We start from the raw sequence: 14127 nt of genomic DNA on the forward strand, positions 1-14127 counted from the left end.
CAGTTTTTCGGTGGAGCATAAAAGCACACCAGGCTGATGTTTTAGAGCTCCGACTAACACATTGGCGTTCAAATACGTAGACTTGGACTGCGGGTTGAAAGACTAAAGACGTCTTCCGTTTAGAACAATAACAAATTGTTAGACCAATCTAAATAGGGCAACCCTAATTCCTGATTGTTGTAATATTGCTCTAAATTACGTAGACGTGGAAAACCACGGCATGATTATAGAAAGTCACCATTAGAGATAGTAAGTTGGTCACTTGAATCTGTGGTGATGGTCATGGGCCTCTGATTGAAAGCAGTTTGCATTAATTACGAGAATTCAAACCCAAGGGGACTGAACAAAAATATCTTGGAATGATCAACGTGTAGCACGGGCGTCCAAGATATCAGTCGTATGGCCTCTACTGACGACCAAGACTGACGAGTTTGTGAATACTCATGTTATCGGAATCTTAGTTTACTGACTATAACTCAATATAAAAGATTTAACCTCTGTCTACTTGACCAAGACTGATAAGTTTGTGATTATGGGCCCGCATACTGGAAAGTGCGAAGACCCTGTGACTCTAAGAACCTAATGAATGATTTCAATAAAGTAAAGAGTTAAGCAGAATAATCAGACGTTTATTCATATTTGTAAAGTATTAGAAATAATTAAAACGTTTACATTATTGAGTCAGATGAAATATTGAGGTAATGCAAAAAGAAATGAATTGGATTTTAATCTTGTGTTGCATTGGGTTAATTCCCAGTGCCAAAAGGGAGGGGTTGTGCTGTTATCTTTTGCCTTTACAAGAACACAGCTATATGTGTGGCACTGATAATAGCAAACCAATTCACCCTTCACCACAGAAGTACCTCAATTTTTTTACAGGTCACAGAGACCTCAAATAATCAAATGTGTGTGCGACACCGTAAAACAAAATTCAAAGCAGACAACACCCAAACAGGTGAATCAATTTCTGCCCACAGATCTGACTGTAAGGAGAGCAACTGGAAATAAAGCCATGGGAACCAACCCATCAGAATTCATGACAATATGAGCGATAAAAGCTCTGATTAATTCAGAAAAATTCTCCAGCAGAACTGGGGTCTCTAATGCTCACAGCAGACTGTGAAGGCTCGACTGTAAGAACAGTTTTAAGGTGTCACACACTTTACTAAAACAACAGCAACAATTCAGACCTGGCCGATGAAACTCTGTTTCATGTGACAGCTAGGATGAAAATTGCAACAGGCATAATAGTGCCATTCAAATAAGTCCACACCTGACTGAAGCTGTTGATAATGTCAGAATTAACTGTGATTCTCTGCATTATTTTTGTCTCAGGTTTACAACTGCAATTCCTTGTAGGATGGACACCAAGATGGGGCTAACACCCCCATCAGAGCCAGAACAATGGAATTGTCAGAACAACCTGGAATGATGGAGATGGGTGCGAATACACTTGATGGGGCCATTCACACTTCACAAAATGACCTCCCAGTGTAGCACTGGAACTAAATTTTGCAACACAGATTGTTATTGATAAGACTCCACCCATCTCCCAAAAACAAACACACACACAGACACACAGACACTCACTCTCTCACAGTCTCTCAAAGTCTCTCTCTCTCACACACACACACACACTCACACTCACACGCACACGCACACACTCACGCACACACGCACACACACACTGTGACAAGGAATACACAATCTCCATTATTGTATGACTAAACATATTTAGATCTGCCTTAATTGCATTGGAAGATTCCTGAACACACACAGTGGTTATTATATATATATGTATATCTTCATAATTGTGATTGAATATTGAATATTATTGATGATGTTATTATTATATGCATATCATCTATTTAAATATATAAACTGCACTGACTTTTTGCTACATTTCCTTAGGTAATCCAGACCAAGAATACTTAAATTCCGCTGTCACTTTATCACAGTGATAGTGAAGAATTAGGTGATTAAATACCACCCCACCAATTATGACCTTAAAAAAACACTTGAGAGAAGGTGTACCAATCGCACTGCTGACGTGAACCCACATTGTTTTTTATTTTTGTTTTCTTGCATTGTATGTTCTTATGCATTTCTCTATGGCTTTAAGTTCATCAGTGTTCAGTCGTTAAGTGGACATTAAGACTCTTTTCAGGTGTCAACTACGGAGAAGCCTTCCACCCATTGAAATCTACCCAGTGAACCACACCATTGGAGGTGTGAGGATTACACAAGGAGAGTCAGATTATCGGGAAGGTGCAGAAGCAGAAGCTTCCCCATGAAGAAGTGACACGTTAACTGAACATTCACCAAGGTCCGAGACTGACTCTATGAACATGCTGTGCTGAACCACAGGTAGAACACCTGAACACATTCACCCACCAGCTTAAACTCAAGCTACACACACCTGGTAAGACGGTGTCCTGCAGGTGAACAAAGAACCTTCCAAAGGGCTCTGCAGCTGCTAAGACAATTTCGTCATCTCAAGGATTGAACCAACGTCTAACCAACGTCTAACAGTGATCCCATAGGACCACCAGAGTTTGACCCATTGGGATCAAGAGGTGGAACTGTAAGACTGAAAAAACTAGTATATGCCGAAATGTCTGAATGAAGAACAAGGACTCTCTGAGAAAATAAAGGAAATTAGCATCTGAGCTTATTCATAGAGTTAGAGTCTCTGTCCGAGACAACATCACACTGAGTGAATCATCTATGAATGACTCTAATTTACATGCCTTTCCTTTCACATGAAACTTCCCCCAAACTACTGCTCCCACAAACTTGAGATCACCTGAAATGCACCAGAAATCTCTTTGTTACAATGTCAATCCTCACAATGCAGTATTATATGTGTTTGATATCATTTGAAATATCTCAGTGCGACTGGTACAAATATCTCAACTCCACAGAAGTTAACCAAAAGATAATCAATGTTTTAAGGGTTTAAAGATATCTTTCCTTGGTGTATGGTGGGTGTGGCTTTCAGCCATTTGGCCTTTACATCAATACAAGTCTTGATCAATGCAAATTCCCATTGTGCACTCGTGTTTACATTTGAAAGAGTTTGTGCATTTGTTTCTGGGTATTTAAGGAAATGTTGCAAACAGCTCAGGGCTTGACACTTTAAACCGGTCAGCCCGTAATGCTGGATGTCTCTCAAGATAGCCAGCATTATGTAATTTTCACAAGTCAGGTATACATTTCATTCTTTACTTCAGACTATTTGATGTTATATATGGATTACCTTTGAATTGACTATGTAATTGGCTTTATACATTTACCTGACTGTAAAATAAATTGTTACACTTTGATAGATTCTGACTTGCTCTGGAATTATTCAGGTTGGGTATAATTTCAACAAAGGGTTAAACGGAATAATTAAATGTGTACGTAAACTATTAAAAATGAATGACCAAATAACAAATTGGCATTCTAACCTAAATTCTAAATTATAATTAAATGGAGTCAGATTAACGAGGAATTGGAATAAAATCCCCTTTTCCCCGCTGAAAAGACGAACGCGCAGCGCCCTTCACCCGCCGATCGTTAGCCTCCATTGGGACGATTTGGGCGGCCTTACAGATGCAAAAAGCACACAGAAAGATAACACAAACAGAGATATAAGGACAGAACACAGCTGGTGAAGGGCCCTTTTTTGTGTGCCAATATTGAGCATATAAAGAAAACAATTCTTCAAAAGAATGTTAATGGCCCAACATATTAAGGGGGGGGGGGGCACTCAGTTTCAGTCAATCTCATGTCAATCTTGAGTACCTATAGAGTAGTATTGCATCCTTCATATCTCCGAAATGTCTTTAGTTTTATTATATTTATAAAAGAAATATAGGCTGTACCGAGTCTTTCCGGAAAAAAACGAGCGCCTGGAGGCGTATCGTGTGGGCGGAGCTAAAGAATGACGAGCGTATAAAGTGGTGACGTCCTCAAGCTTGGAGAAAGCCATGGCTATCGAGATCAGCTAATACAGATAATGATCCAGAATCAGATCCGGAGGCTGAAATAAATTGAACAGGAGAAACAGCAACAGCAGGACGTCCGTCTCTGTGGTATGTACTGTATTTAGTGGCCTGTCAACATTTGTGTGTGTTTACTCGCAGTTTATGAGGACATGATTTGGTTTATTCGGTTTATTCGGTCTATTGTATTGTGTTTCTGCGCTCAAATCGGTTCAAATGCAGCGCTGCCTTCCCGGAATGCTGTGCTGAAGCGTTGAAGTCGCTCAACGTCACCCATAGGAATAAAGTGGAGCGCGGCACGACCATAGGGCGCGTCAGAAGTGTTCACGGATGACTGGATCTGCACCTTGAAAGAGTGTTTACGTGCGTGCATTTTCTCTCTCGCTCTAGTCACGCGCGCATCCTACCGGGAGAAGAGCCCGTACGGCCCATACAAGGACCTTCCGCTCTGTTCACGTCAAGCCGACCCATACTCGAAAAAAACGCTCCGAAACTTGTGAGAAACCGGAAGGAGTATTTTCTGTATCAAAAATACTCCATCAAACGTCCAACATTAGTTTTTGAAACTTTGTCTATGTTTAGGATGGGAATCCAAGTCTTTAACAGTGTAAAAAGCTCAGTATACATGAAACAGCATTTCACCCCCCCTTTAAGCATTTTACTTAAACTCAAAGAGTATATAATATAGTCTACTACACTCTCAGAAAAAAGGTACAAAAGCTGTCACTGGTGCGGCACCCTTTCAAAAGGTAACAAGAATACAAAAGGTTTCAAGTTTTTACCTTATTAACCTTTAAAGGGTTCATTTTAGTACCTAAAGGGTTCACATTAATACCCTTTGAAAGGGTAGCATCCCAATGACCTTTTGCATCTTTTTTTTTCTGTACATTATTATTATTGGTGCTGGGGCTCATTGCTTCATTACCACTAATTACTGTTAAATTTCCCACATCATTCATGCTACAAACATAAATGATACTTTCAACTATGCAGCTTAAAGAGGATGCATTGCCCCATATATTTACATTGAAGGGAACTGAGGGACCCATATCTATAGTTGAAAGCCAACCCAGCCGTTGGTAAAGCTGTATATTAGTTGGGACGTAATTTTCACAATAAGGGCTTTTTAACTACTAGTTTAATCTAACTCTACTTAATTTGCACCATTTGGTCTTACAGCAGAACCTAGTAACTTATAAACTCTTAGTAATTTATAGTCACATAATGTGATGTTTGTTCTAAAGGGATACTCCATCCAAAAATATATAATTATTAAAAATTAATTATTAAAAGATGCCTCTAAATTTTTAAGTAATTAAAAAAATTTAAGTCTACATTTTATTTTTTTCATCTTGTTACGATTGTTTCAAACTTTTTTTTGCAATTTAGCTGTAATTAATAAAAGGTCCATTGAAACAAAATTAAAAAATAAAACATTAGCTCAGTCATGATTCAATCAGACTGCTATTTTATTCTAAGCAATTCTGGTCGATATTTCTGAATATTTATAGTTTATACTTTACTTTTCCAACTAAATTTAATGGTGCACTCAAATTTAAATTATTGCCCATTTACGTCATGAGCAGGGTAAGTTTTAACAAGGCAAAACCGGCCCTAGAATATCACAGTTCAAAGATATTCTTATTATTGAGAATAAGGACATACGTCATGGTAGCTTGCTGTCACGTCACGTGACAAATTGAGCGGTGTTTGGGCCCATCCACCATTTTGGGATCCGAAGCTATCGGTTGCCAGGGGCAACACTGTAAGAGCGATACAGAGATCGGAGCAGGAAAGATGGCTCGGGGAATTATCACGTCATTTAAACTGAGAAATTTTAAAATGGAAAACAAAAAGAAATGGATGTTAACTACAGGGAGAAATTGCTACCAGCACCAGGCAGAGGTATATAGAGGAGCTGGATGATATCAAAAACGTCAATCCATACGAGCTGCCTGCAGCAGAATGGAACAGAGACCTAACATTAGACGCTTTAACTTACTACCTTGCACATTCCTGAAATGTTTCCATATATTTTTTGTACACTCTGAATAATAAATTAATATATCTCCCCACTATCCCTGCAACAGTCTAGTGCTCGTCCTCTCATTAACAGTGTTTTTCTCATACTGACCATATTTTATACCTGATGACAATTTTACAAGTATATTTTGACAGAACTTACTAAACATCCAAAACAATGCTGTGTACTGGGCTAAATGCAGTTGTTGTACAGTCTTGTTCAAAATAATAGCAGTACAATGTGACTAACCAGAATAATCAAGGTTTTTCGTATATTTTTTTATTGCTACGTGGCAAACAAGTTACCAGTAGGTTCAGTAGATTCTCAGAAAACAAATGAGACCCAGCATTCATGAAATGCACGCTCTTAAGGCTGTGCAATTGGGCAATTAGTTGAATTAGTTGAAAGGGGTGTGTTCAAAAAAATAGCAGTGTGGCATTCAATCACTGAGGTCATCAATTTTGTGAAGAAACAGGTGTGAATCAGGTGGCCCCTATTTAAGGATGAAGCCAACACTTGTTGAACATGCATTTGAAAGCTGAGGAAAATGGGTCGTTCAAGACATTGTTCAGAAGAACAGCGTACTCTGATTAAAAAGTTGATTAGAGAGGGGAAAACCTATAAAGAGGTGCAAAAAATGATAGGCTGTTCAGCTAAAATGATCTCCAATGCCTTAAAATGGAGAGCAAAACCAGAGAGACGTGGAAGAAAACGGAAGACAACCATCAAAATGGATAGAAGAATAACCAGAATGGCAAAGGCTCAGCCAATGATCACCTCCAGGATGATCAAAGACAGTCTGGAGTTACCTGTAAGTACTGTGACAGTTAGAAGACGTCTGTGTGAAGCTAATCTATTTTCAAGAATCCCCCGCAAAGTCCCTCTGTTAAAAAAAAGGCATGTGCAGAAGAGGTTACAATTTGCCAAAGAACACATCAACTGGCCTAAAGAGAAATGGAGGGACATTTTGTGGACTGATGAGAGTAAAATTGTTCTTTTTGGGTCCAAGGGCCACAGGCAGTTTGTGAGACGACCCCCAAACTCTGAATTCAAGCCACAGTACACAGTGAAGACAGTGAAGCATGGAGGTGCAAGCATCATGATATGGGCATGTTTCTCCTACTATGGTGTTGGGCCTATTTATCGCATACCAGGGATCATGGATCAGTTTGCATATGTTAAAATACTTGAAGAGGTCATGCTTTCCTATGCTGAAGAGGACATGCCCTTGAAACGGTTGTTTCAACAAGACAATGACCCAAAACACACTAGTAAACGGGGAAAGTCTTGGTTCCAAACCAACAAAATTAATGTTATGGAGTGGCCAGCCCAATCTCCAGACCTTAATCCAATTGAGAACTTGTGGGGTGATATCAAAAATGCCGTTTCTGAAGCAAAACCAAGAAATGTGAATGAATTGTGGAATGTTGTTAAAGAATCATGGAGTGGAATAACAGCTGAGAGGTGCCACATGTTGGTTGACTCCATGCCACACAGATGTCAAGCAGTTTTAAAAAACTGTGGTCATACAACTAAATATTAGTTTAGTGATTCACAGGATTGCTAAATCCCAGAAAAAAAAAATGTTTGTACAAAATAGTTTTGAGTTTGTACAGTTAAAGGTAGACACTGCTATTTTTTTGAACACATCCCTTTCAACTAATTGCCCAATTGCACAGCCTTAAGAGCGTGCATATCATGAATGCTGGGTCTTGTTTGTTTTCTGACAATCTACTGAACCTACTGGTAACTTGTTTGCCACATAGCAATAAAAAATATACTAAAAACCTTGATTATTCTGGTTAGTCACATTGTACTGCTATTATTTTGAACAAGACTGTATGTACGTAGCTACATATGATGGTAGTTTGACCAAATAGGAACTTATGAAGAGCTTATAATATGTGTAAAGGAGTCAAAACAACAGCAGAAATCCCTCCGGCACACACAAACGAAGATCCGCTGCGAGGAGATGCGTTACTGACACCTGTACCGAACTGTGATAGGCAACATTGTGACTATGATCAGGATGATAGAAAACAGGTATGCTTGAGCATTATGTGCTTTTTAGGGTCACATCTTGTAACATCACGTCCTGTTTTTGGTTTGTTTACATGTCATTGGTCTGTGTTGCATCGTCATTTCATTCAAAGTGCACCAGAGTTAATTTGCAAACGGACAGAGACCCATCTTTTCAGCAGTCTCGGTCCGCTTGTTTGGTACGCACCAGGGTTCAGATGGCAGCATTCATACTTATTCAAATTAACCACACTAACAGAGATATCACACCAGGGTTTGTTTAATTCGAACCAAACATGCTAAGTTTAACAAAAATTTGGTAATCAACCTCAATATCCCACCATTAAAGGCTTTTTTAAAAAAAAAGGTTAAATAAGTTAAAACCACACAAACTCATTGATACCATCAGTTTTCAATAGTCCCTTTTGTTTCTTATGTGTCTCCAGAGTTTAAAAAAATATTTATTTTAGGCTGTCTTTGTTCTGTCGCTGTACCACGGGTTGTTGCTTTAGCGGTTCACTTCATTGGTCACTGTGAAACAGCACAGTTCGATTCTTGGATTGCAATATGGGGCCAACAGTGTTGTTGTTCAACTCAGCAAATACATTGGGGTTTAAATTGCAGTTTGCAGTGTTAAACATCACAGGTGAATTGTTTCCACTCCAACTCTCAGTGTCCCAGTGGTGGCTTAAGTGCTTAGATATGTTTGAGTAGCATGGAGGCTGGATAAAGCACAGTTGTAAGCCCTGTGTTTTCAGATGGTGCCTAGTCACTGTATTCCTTAATAGAGCAATGCTCTGAAATTGTTTACTACTCCATGTATTGCTGAAGATGAGTAGGTTTTCGTTGTGGCACAGTTTTGACAATAATAACCAAATGGAACTTATAAGGATTCAGTGATTTGTCAATATTTATTTTTATGTTCTGGTTGATAACTTATAAATAGCCAATGTTCAATTGTATACTATTTAGTCCAAATGCATTAAAAATAAAACACTAAATTATAATATATCTAATAACCATGTAGATCCTACATGGTAATTTAGTTATCACAAGGTTTGTAAAGGTTACTCTTTTAACTATTTCCCCGCCATTGATGGAGATTTCGGTGTTTCCACTGTTATATGGTAGGGGAGCGCTATTGCACATTGTATCACACAGTACAGAATCTTCCGATCAAAAGTCATATGAAGAAGAAGTAGAAATGAGTGATAGCATATGCAGTGTTGGCTACTTTTAAGTTGTTGCCACTGGTAAAAAAAAATGTATGTGGGTGGATTTCCATCTCCTTATGTAGGATTTTGGCACTCCAACTAGAGTGTGGATCGGCCGCATTTTTCTGTCCGAGCCCGGCCCTCGTCCAACAGAGCAGTAACCGAACCCGACAGGCATTAAAATATTTATGTCCAAGTCTGACCCGAGCCAGTTAAAATATATTTTTTTTCCTCATATGCTACCGACACATGTACGTTTGTTTGTGTGGAAAGCCCGCTTTTATTAAGCAACTCTTGGAAAGCATTCTGAAATGTTTACAGACGAGCGCATCAGCACGCACATGGGGCATTAAACATTACACAGAGCCCAATCAAATAGCCAACTGAAATTAAATGAACAAAGGTCTGCTAAAAATGGCCCAAGCTAACAGAACAAAATTAACGTAACACAATTAAAATGCTAATTGAAATAAAAGTCATCATACCATTTTTCTCAAACTGTATGTTACTAAACTGCAATATGGGATCTATTTACATAATCTATCCATCAAAGTTTAGGCTAATCGAGGTTTTATGCAGAAAAAGGATTGCATCATCAACTGTGGATGGCTTCAAGGCTGTCCTCCTGCCAGCAGCACTGAAGTTGCACTTGCTGTTGCTGCTGGCTGGAATGACAAAAATGCCACGGGCAATATGCACGCACGTGTTGCGCGTTGTTGTCACAGCGACATAACCAAATTTCCTCACACAGGAAGATGGATGTTAGAGTAATATTTTACATTTATTTTAATCACAAAAATAAACCATTGCATCAAGTTAAACAGGCCCACTGCCTACTTACATAGTAAGCAGTTTAAAAGGTTCAATGCCTTATCGCGCTGATGTGACCGAGCCCCGTCCCGAACCCGAATGTCATTTCTAAATATCTGTCCAAACCCGGCCCAGCCCGTCAGGTACCATCGGGACCCGTCAGACTCGTGTCGGGTATCCATCCTCTAACTCCAACCGCCCTAAAACACTCCTAAAATGTTAAAAAATACTGGTGGTGGCTGGCAACTTAAAAAAAGAAATCTTGGCAGGGAGGTCAACATTGTTATAAACTTAAATGATGTGTTATTAATTAAATCTTCCTAAAGATTATCATATTGACCAATATCGATGAATAAAAAACTATTTGATAAAAAGTCAGCCAATAAACTTTATTATCCCAATACTTAGTGCATCGCTACTCATTTATTTTATGCTGTAGAGCTGATAGATGATAGCATGCTAATCATGCACATTGTTTTGTGTCAGTTGGGTGAACTTAATTTTTTTCAATCAACAAAATGTGACTTAAGAGAGAGAAAGAGGGATTTTTTTCTTGTAAGTCTGCAAATTATAATTTCATTTAAATTGGTAATGCTTTATTAGTGTTTTTCAAGGAACCCACAAAACCACTGCAAGAATCTAAACACAAACTGACTGACACAACTCACTGTTGATTTCACTGTTGTAGGAGAAAGACTCTAGGGCGGTTGCTATGGTGCTGAAGGAGCTACCAAGTAAGGCATCCTCAGATGGAAAACCCCTGCTCACCGTGACAACCAAGGTGGGCTGAGCACATACACCCACCAACAGGGAGCACCAAGCGTTAGTGTGACTGTGTGAATAAGCCAAGTAAACCCAAGAGCTTGGTGCACCCTGTTTTGAATATCCCTTAGTGTTACGTGACACACATGAGCCATGTGTGTGGAAGTGCTAAAGTTGCTTCTTTTTGTCCAAAGCAAGCTGCTCTATGGGGTTTACACTAAATGATGTCATCAAGACCCATGGCAATAGGATGGTCCTTTGGGACCACTCAGTATTTCACAACACAAACAAGAGTGGTATTCGCTTTATGTGAGCGCTACTCTCCCCATAAACAGCTGCTGAATGTTCTGTTGCTTGAATTTTATTTCTGTTGTTGTCTTGGCTTTGATTCGCATGTACGTGACCTGTTTTTTACTGAAGCCCGAACTGCATGTTGATGTTACTTGTTTTTGTTCTCACATTGGGAATAATTTGTTTGTAGGAAGCAAATTAAATTTGGATTTTGTGGATGTAGATTCTGGCTGCCATGTGGGGTGGCTTATGTTATTTTTTGTGCCACCTCTCTGCAGTTACATGGATGCAGTCAATAAATAGATGTCATTTTTGGCTGTCTATAAAAGGTTTACCCAAATGTTGAAGGATTTTGTGATTTGGAGGGCTTGGTTCTATTCCACTGAGGATGTGGCAGAGAGCCATGCATTTCTCAATACAAAGTGATGAACTGCTCAATGGGGAATATACTGCCAGTTACTGCTGAGATTGTGTATTGTGAAAATGGGCTGAAAACACATGCCATCTCATCCTTTACAAAAGACCAAGTGAAATTGAAAGTAACTGGTGAAGGTGCGATTTAGACTGAATTTCAGGTACACAAATATCATTTTTTTTGAGTTATCAATTACCTATTTTAATAATAAAGAAATGAGGAAGATACTTTCCGGCAGGGCTTGACATTTAACACCTGCCAACCAAATCAAATGCGGGTGGATTTCAGCACTGACGTTAAACAAAGTCACTCCTAGACACTTTGGTGGGTTGAATTTTATATGATATACATTTGTATACATACAGTATACATACAACATAATATAAAATACAATTTAGTCTCTTAAAAATGCATCTGAAATAATAAACTAAGCGCAATGTAGTGTTTTCAAAAATATAGATTTTTCTATACATAAAATTGATATTGAAATCTGAAATGCTTCCGATACTCATTTTCCGCGAATTAAGCCCTATTTCGTATGGGATTAGTATTTTTGGGGACCTCTGGTGATTTGTAATAATTGCAAAGAATGTCTGTGATCTTAAAGGGTTAGTTCATCCAAAAATAAAAATTCTGTCATCATTTACTCTCCCTCAAGTTGTTCCAAAACCTGCATGAATTTCTTTCTTCTGCTGAACACAAAAGAAGATATTTGGAAGAATGTTTGTATATAAGCAGATATTGGGCCCCACTGACTACCATAGTAGGGGAAAAAAATACTATGGTAGTCAATGGGGCTCAAAATCTGCTTATATACAAAAATATCTTCTTTTGTGTTCAGTAGAAGAAAGAAATTCATGCAGGTTTTGGAACAACTTGAGGGAGAATAAATGATGACAGAATTTTTATTTTTTTGGTGAACTAACTCTTTAATCCCGTGCGAATCGGCCATGTCTGTAATTTGTAAAGTAAAAATTCCCTCGCAAATTACCTACCATATTTTGCCGAACACCGAGGTGTGTGATAATATTTGTCCCGTGCGAATCGGCATCTCTGTGATTTGGCCAGGATTAGGTGGATCGTATATAATTTTTGCAAGGTTTTTGTTTCCTGTGCGCATTTCTATCTTTCACGAAGAATGGAGGCTGCATTCATAATGCACACCGTTATGAATTCCCACATGGATTATATACTTTCACTTTAGAATGAGTACCAATTTGGGAGCAAAATGCTTAAATGGTGTGTTTAATATTAATATCAATACTATTCTTAATGAAAAACATAACAACAGAACAGTACAATGACAATCTCGCTTAAATGGGTTTTACATTTAGCATCCGCCATATATTGTCAGCTTCTCACTCGTGATAAATGAAATCTGATTCCTGCTGTCTGTGCTCAGTTCAGTTTTTAATTGTAGTGTCTGTTCTCTAATTGAATGAAATTATTTTTATTATTATAAAACTATCAAAACGATATCGATACATATGACTGTTTATGATTTCATACAGCTATATAACGAAAAAAACATATACAAGTCTTGACATATCCAGGAGATAAGTAAGTTAATTTAAATAAAATCACAGGCTTTGCTTATCCCGTGCGAATGCTCCACGAAAAACTCAGAAGTGGGGGAATAATTTCTAGATCGCAGTGGTCCCTAGATAATACTAATCCCGTACAAATAGGGCTATACATGATACCAGCTGCTTTTTCTCGCTTTATCATCTGTCTGACAGCGAGTTGATACACCTGCCTCCCCTCAGTTTAATTTGCTGCGGCTGTAATTTCAGCGTGGGATTGCCGCAGATTTTGTGCTCACACCCAAAGTGCGCACACAAAAAGACAAAAGTCAGGTTAAGTGACAGCAGCCTAATATACCGGCTCCCAGATTATGAGATATAATATCTATATGGTAGTTTTCCCCCATGGTATCAATGTCAAAATTGTGACCAGTGACAATGAGTGGCTAGGAACTTTACAAAATCACTAGCCACAGTGGCTGGTGAGCAAAAAAGTTAATTTCAAGCCCTGCTTTAAGGTATGAAACAGTTGGGTAATATGAAGTTTACCTGGATTCAGATTGGCAGATTGGCAACCAAACTAAAAAAAATATGAATTATGAAAATCAAGTAACAGTGCAAGCATGCACAAATCTTAAATGCTAAATGCAATTGTCATGCTTGGTTGTGTTGGTCTGCAGTCTGACATACTTTACTGGAACTCAAAATGTCAAAGGTTTACTTGATTGCATGACATGTCTTGATTTTATATATCTTTTTTTTTTTTTCAACGGACAAAAATCCCTTTTAAATAAAATTGACTGGCTTTTTTCTCTAAGTGGCCATAGCACAATTGTAATATGCCAGACAAATAGCATTGGGTTTTGGGAATAAGGCACAATCTATAATGAGTCTAATTTGCATAAAAAAGAGGTTTGATTGTGCTGAAAAGAATGGCCATAAAACACCTGTACATTTAACTAGATTACCTGTGGTTAATCAATGAATCATTGAAATCAATGAAATATTAATGATTAAACAATGAAATAATAAGCAGAAGTGGTGCAACTTTTTAGTGATTTCACTCTAGAATGTCAAAAGA

The 14127-nt window shown here is 38.3% G+C and overlaps 1 protein-coding gene across 3 annotated transcripts in view; it reads left to right on the forward strand.

The window, feature by feature from the left end:
- Positions 1-14127, forward strand: part of pex5lb (peroxisomal biogenesis factor 5-like b) — a 103084-nt gene that overhangs the window by 31357 nt on the left and 57600 nt on the right. For 2 of the 3 annotated variants that reach the window (XM_067454367.1, XM_067454368.1), the window contains exon 2: positions 10744-10836. The exons of the other annotated variant lie outside the window; for it this stretch is intronic. In XM_067454367.1, the coding sequence (XP_067310468.1) occupies positions 10744-10836 (93 nt within the window). The remainder of the gene's footprint in view (positions 1-10743; positions 10837-14127) is intronic. 3 annotated transcript variants of the gene reach the window in all.

Source organism: Pseudorasbora parva, chromosome 9 (genome assembly GCF_024679245.1).
Source record: "Pseudorasbora parva isolate DD20220531a chromosome 9, ASM2467924v1, whole genome shotgun sequence".
In the NCBI taxonomy this organism is placed as follows: domain Eukaryota; kingdom Metazoa; phylum Chordata; class Actinopteri; order Cypriniformes; family Gobionidae; genus Pseudorasbora; species Pseudorasbora parva.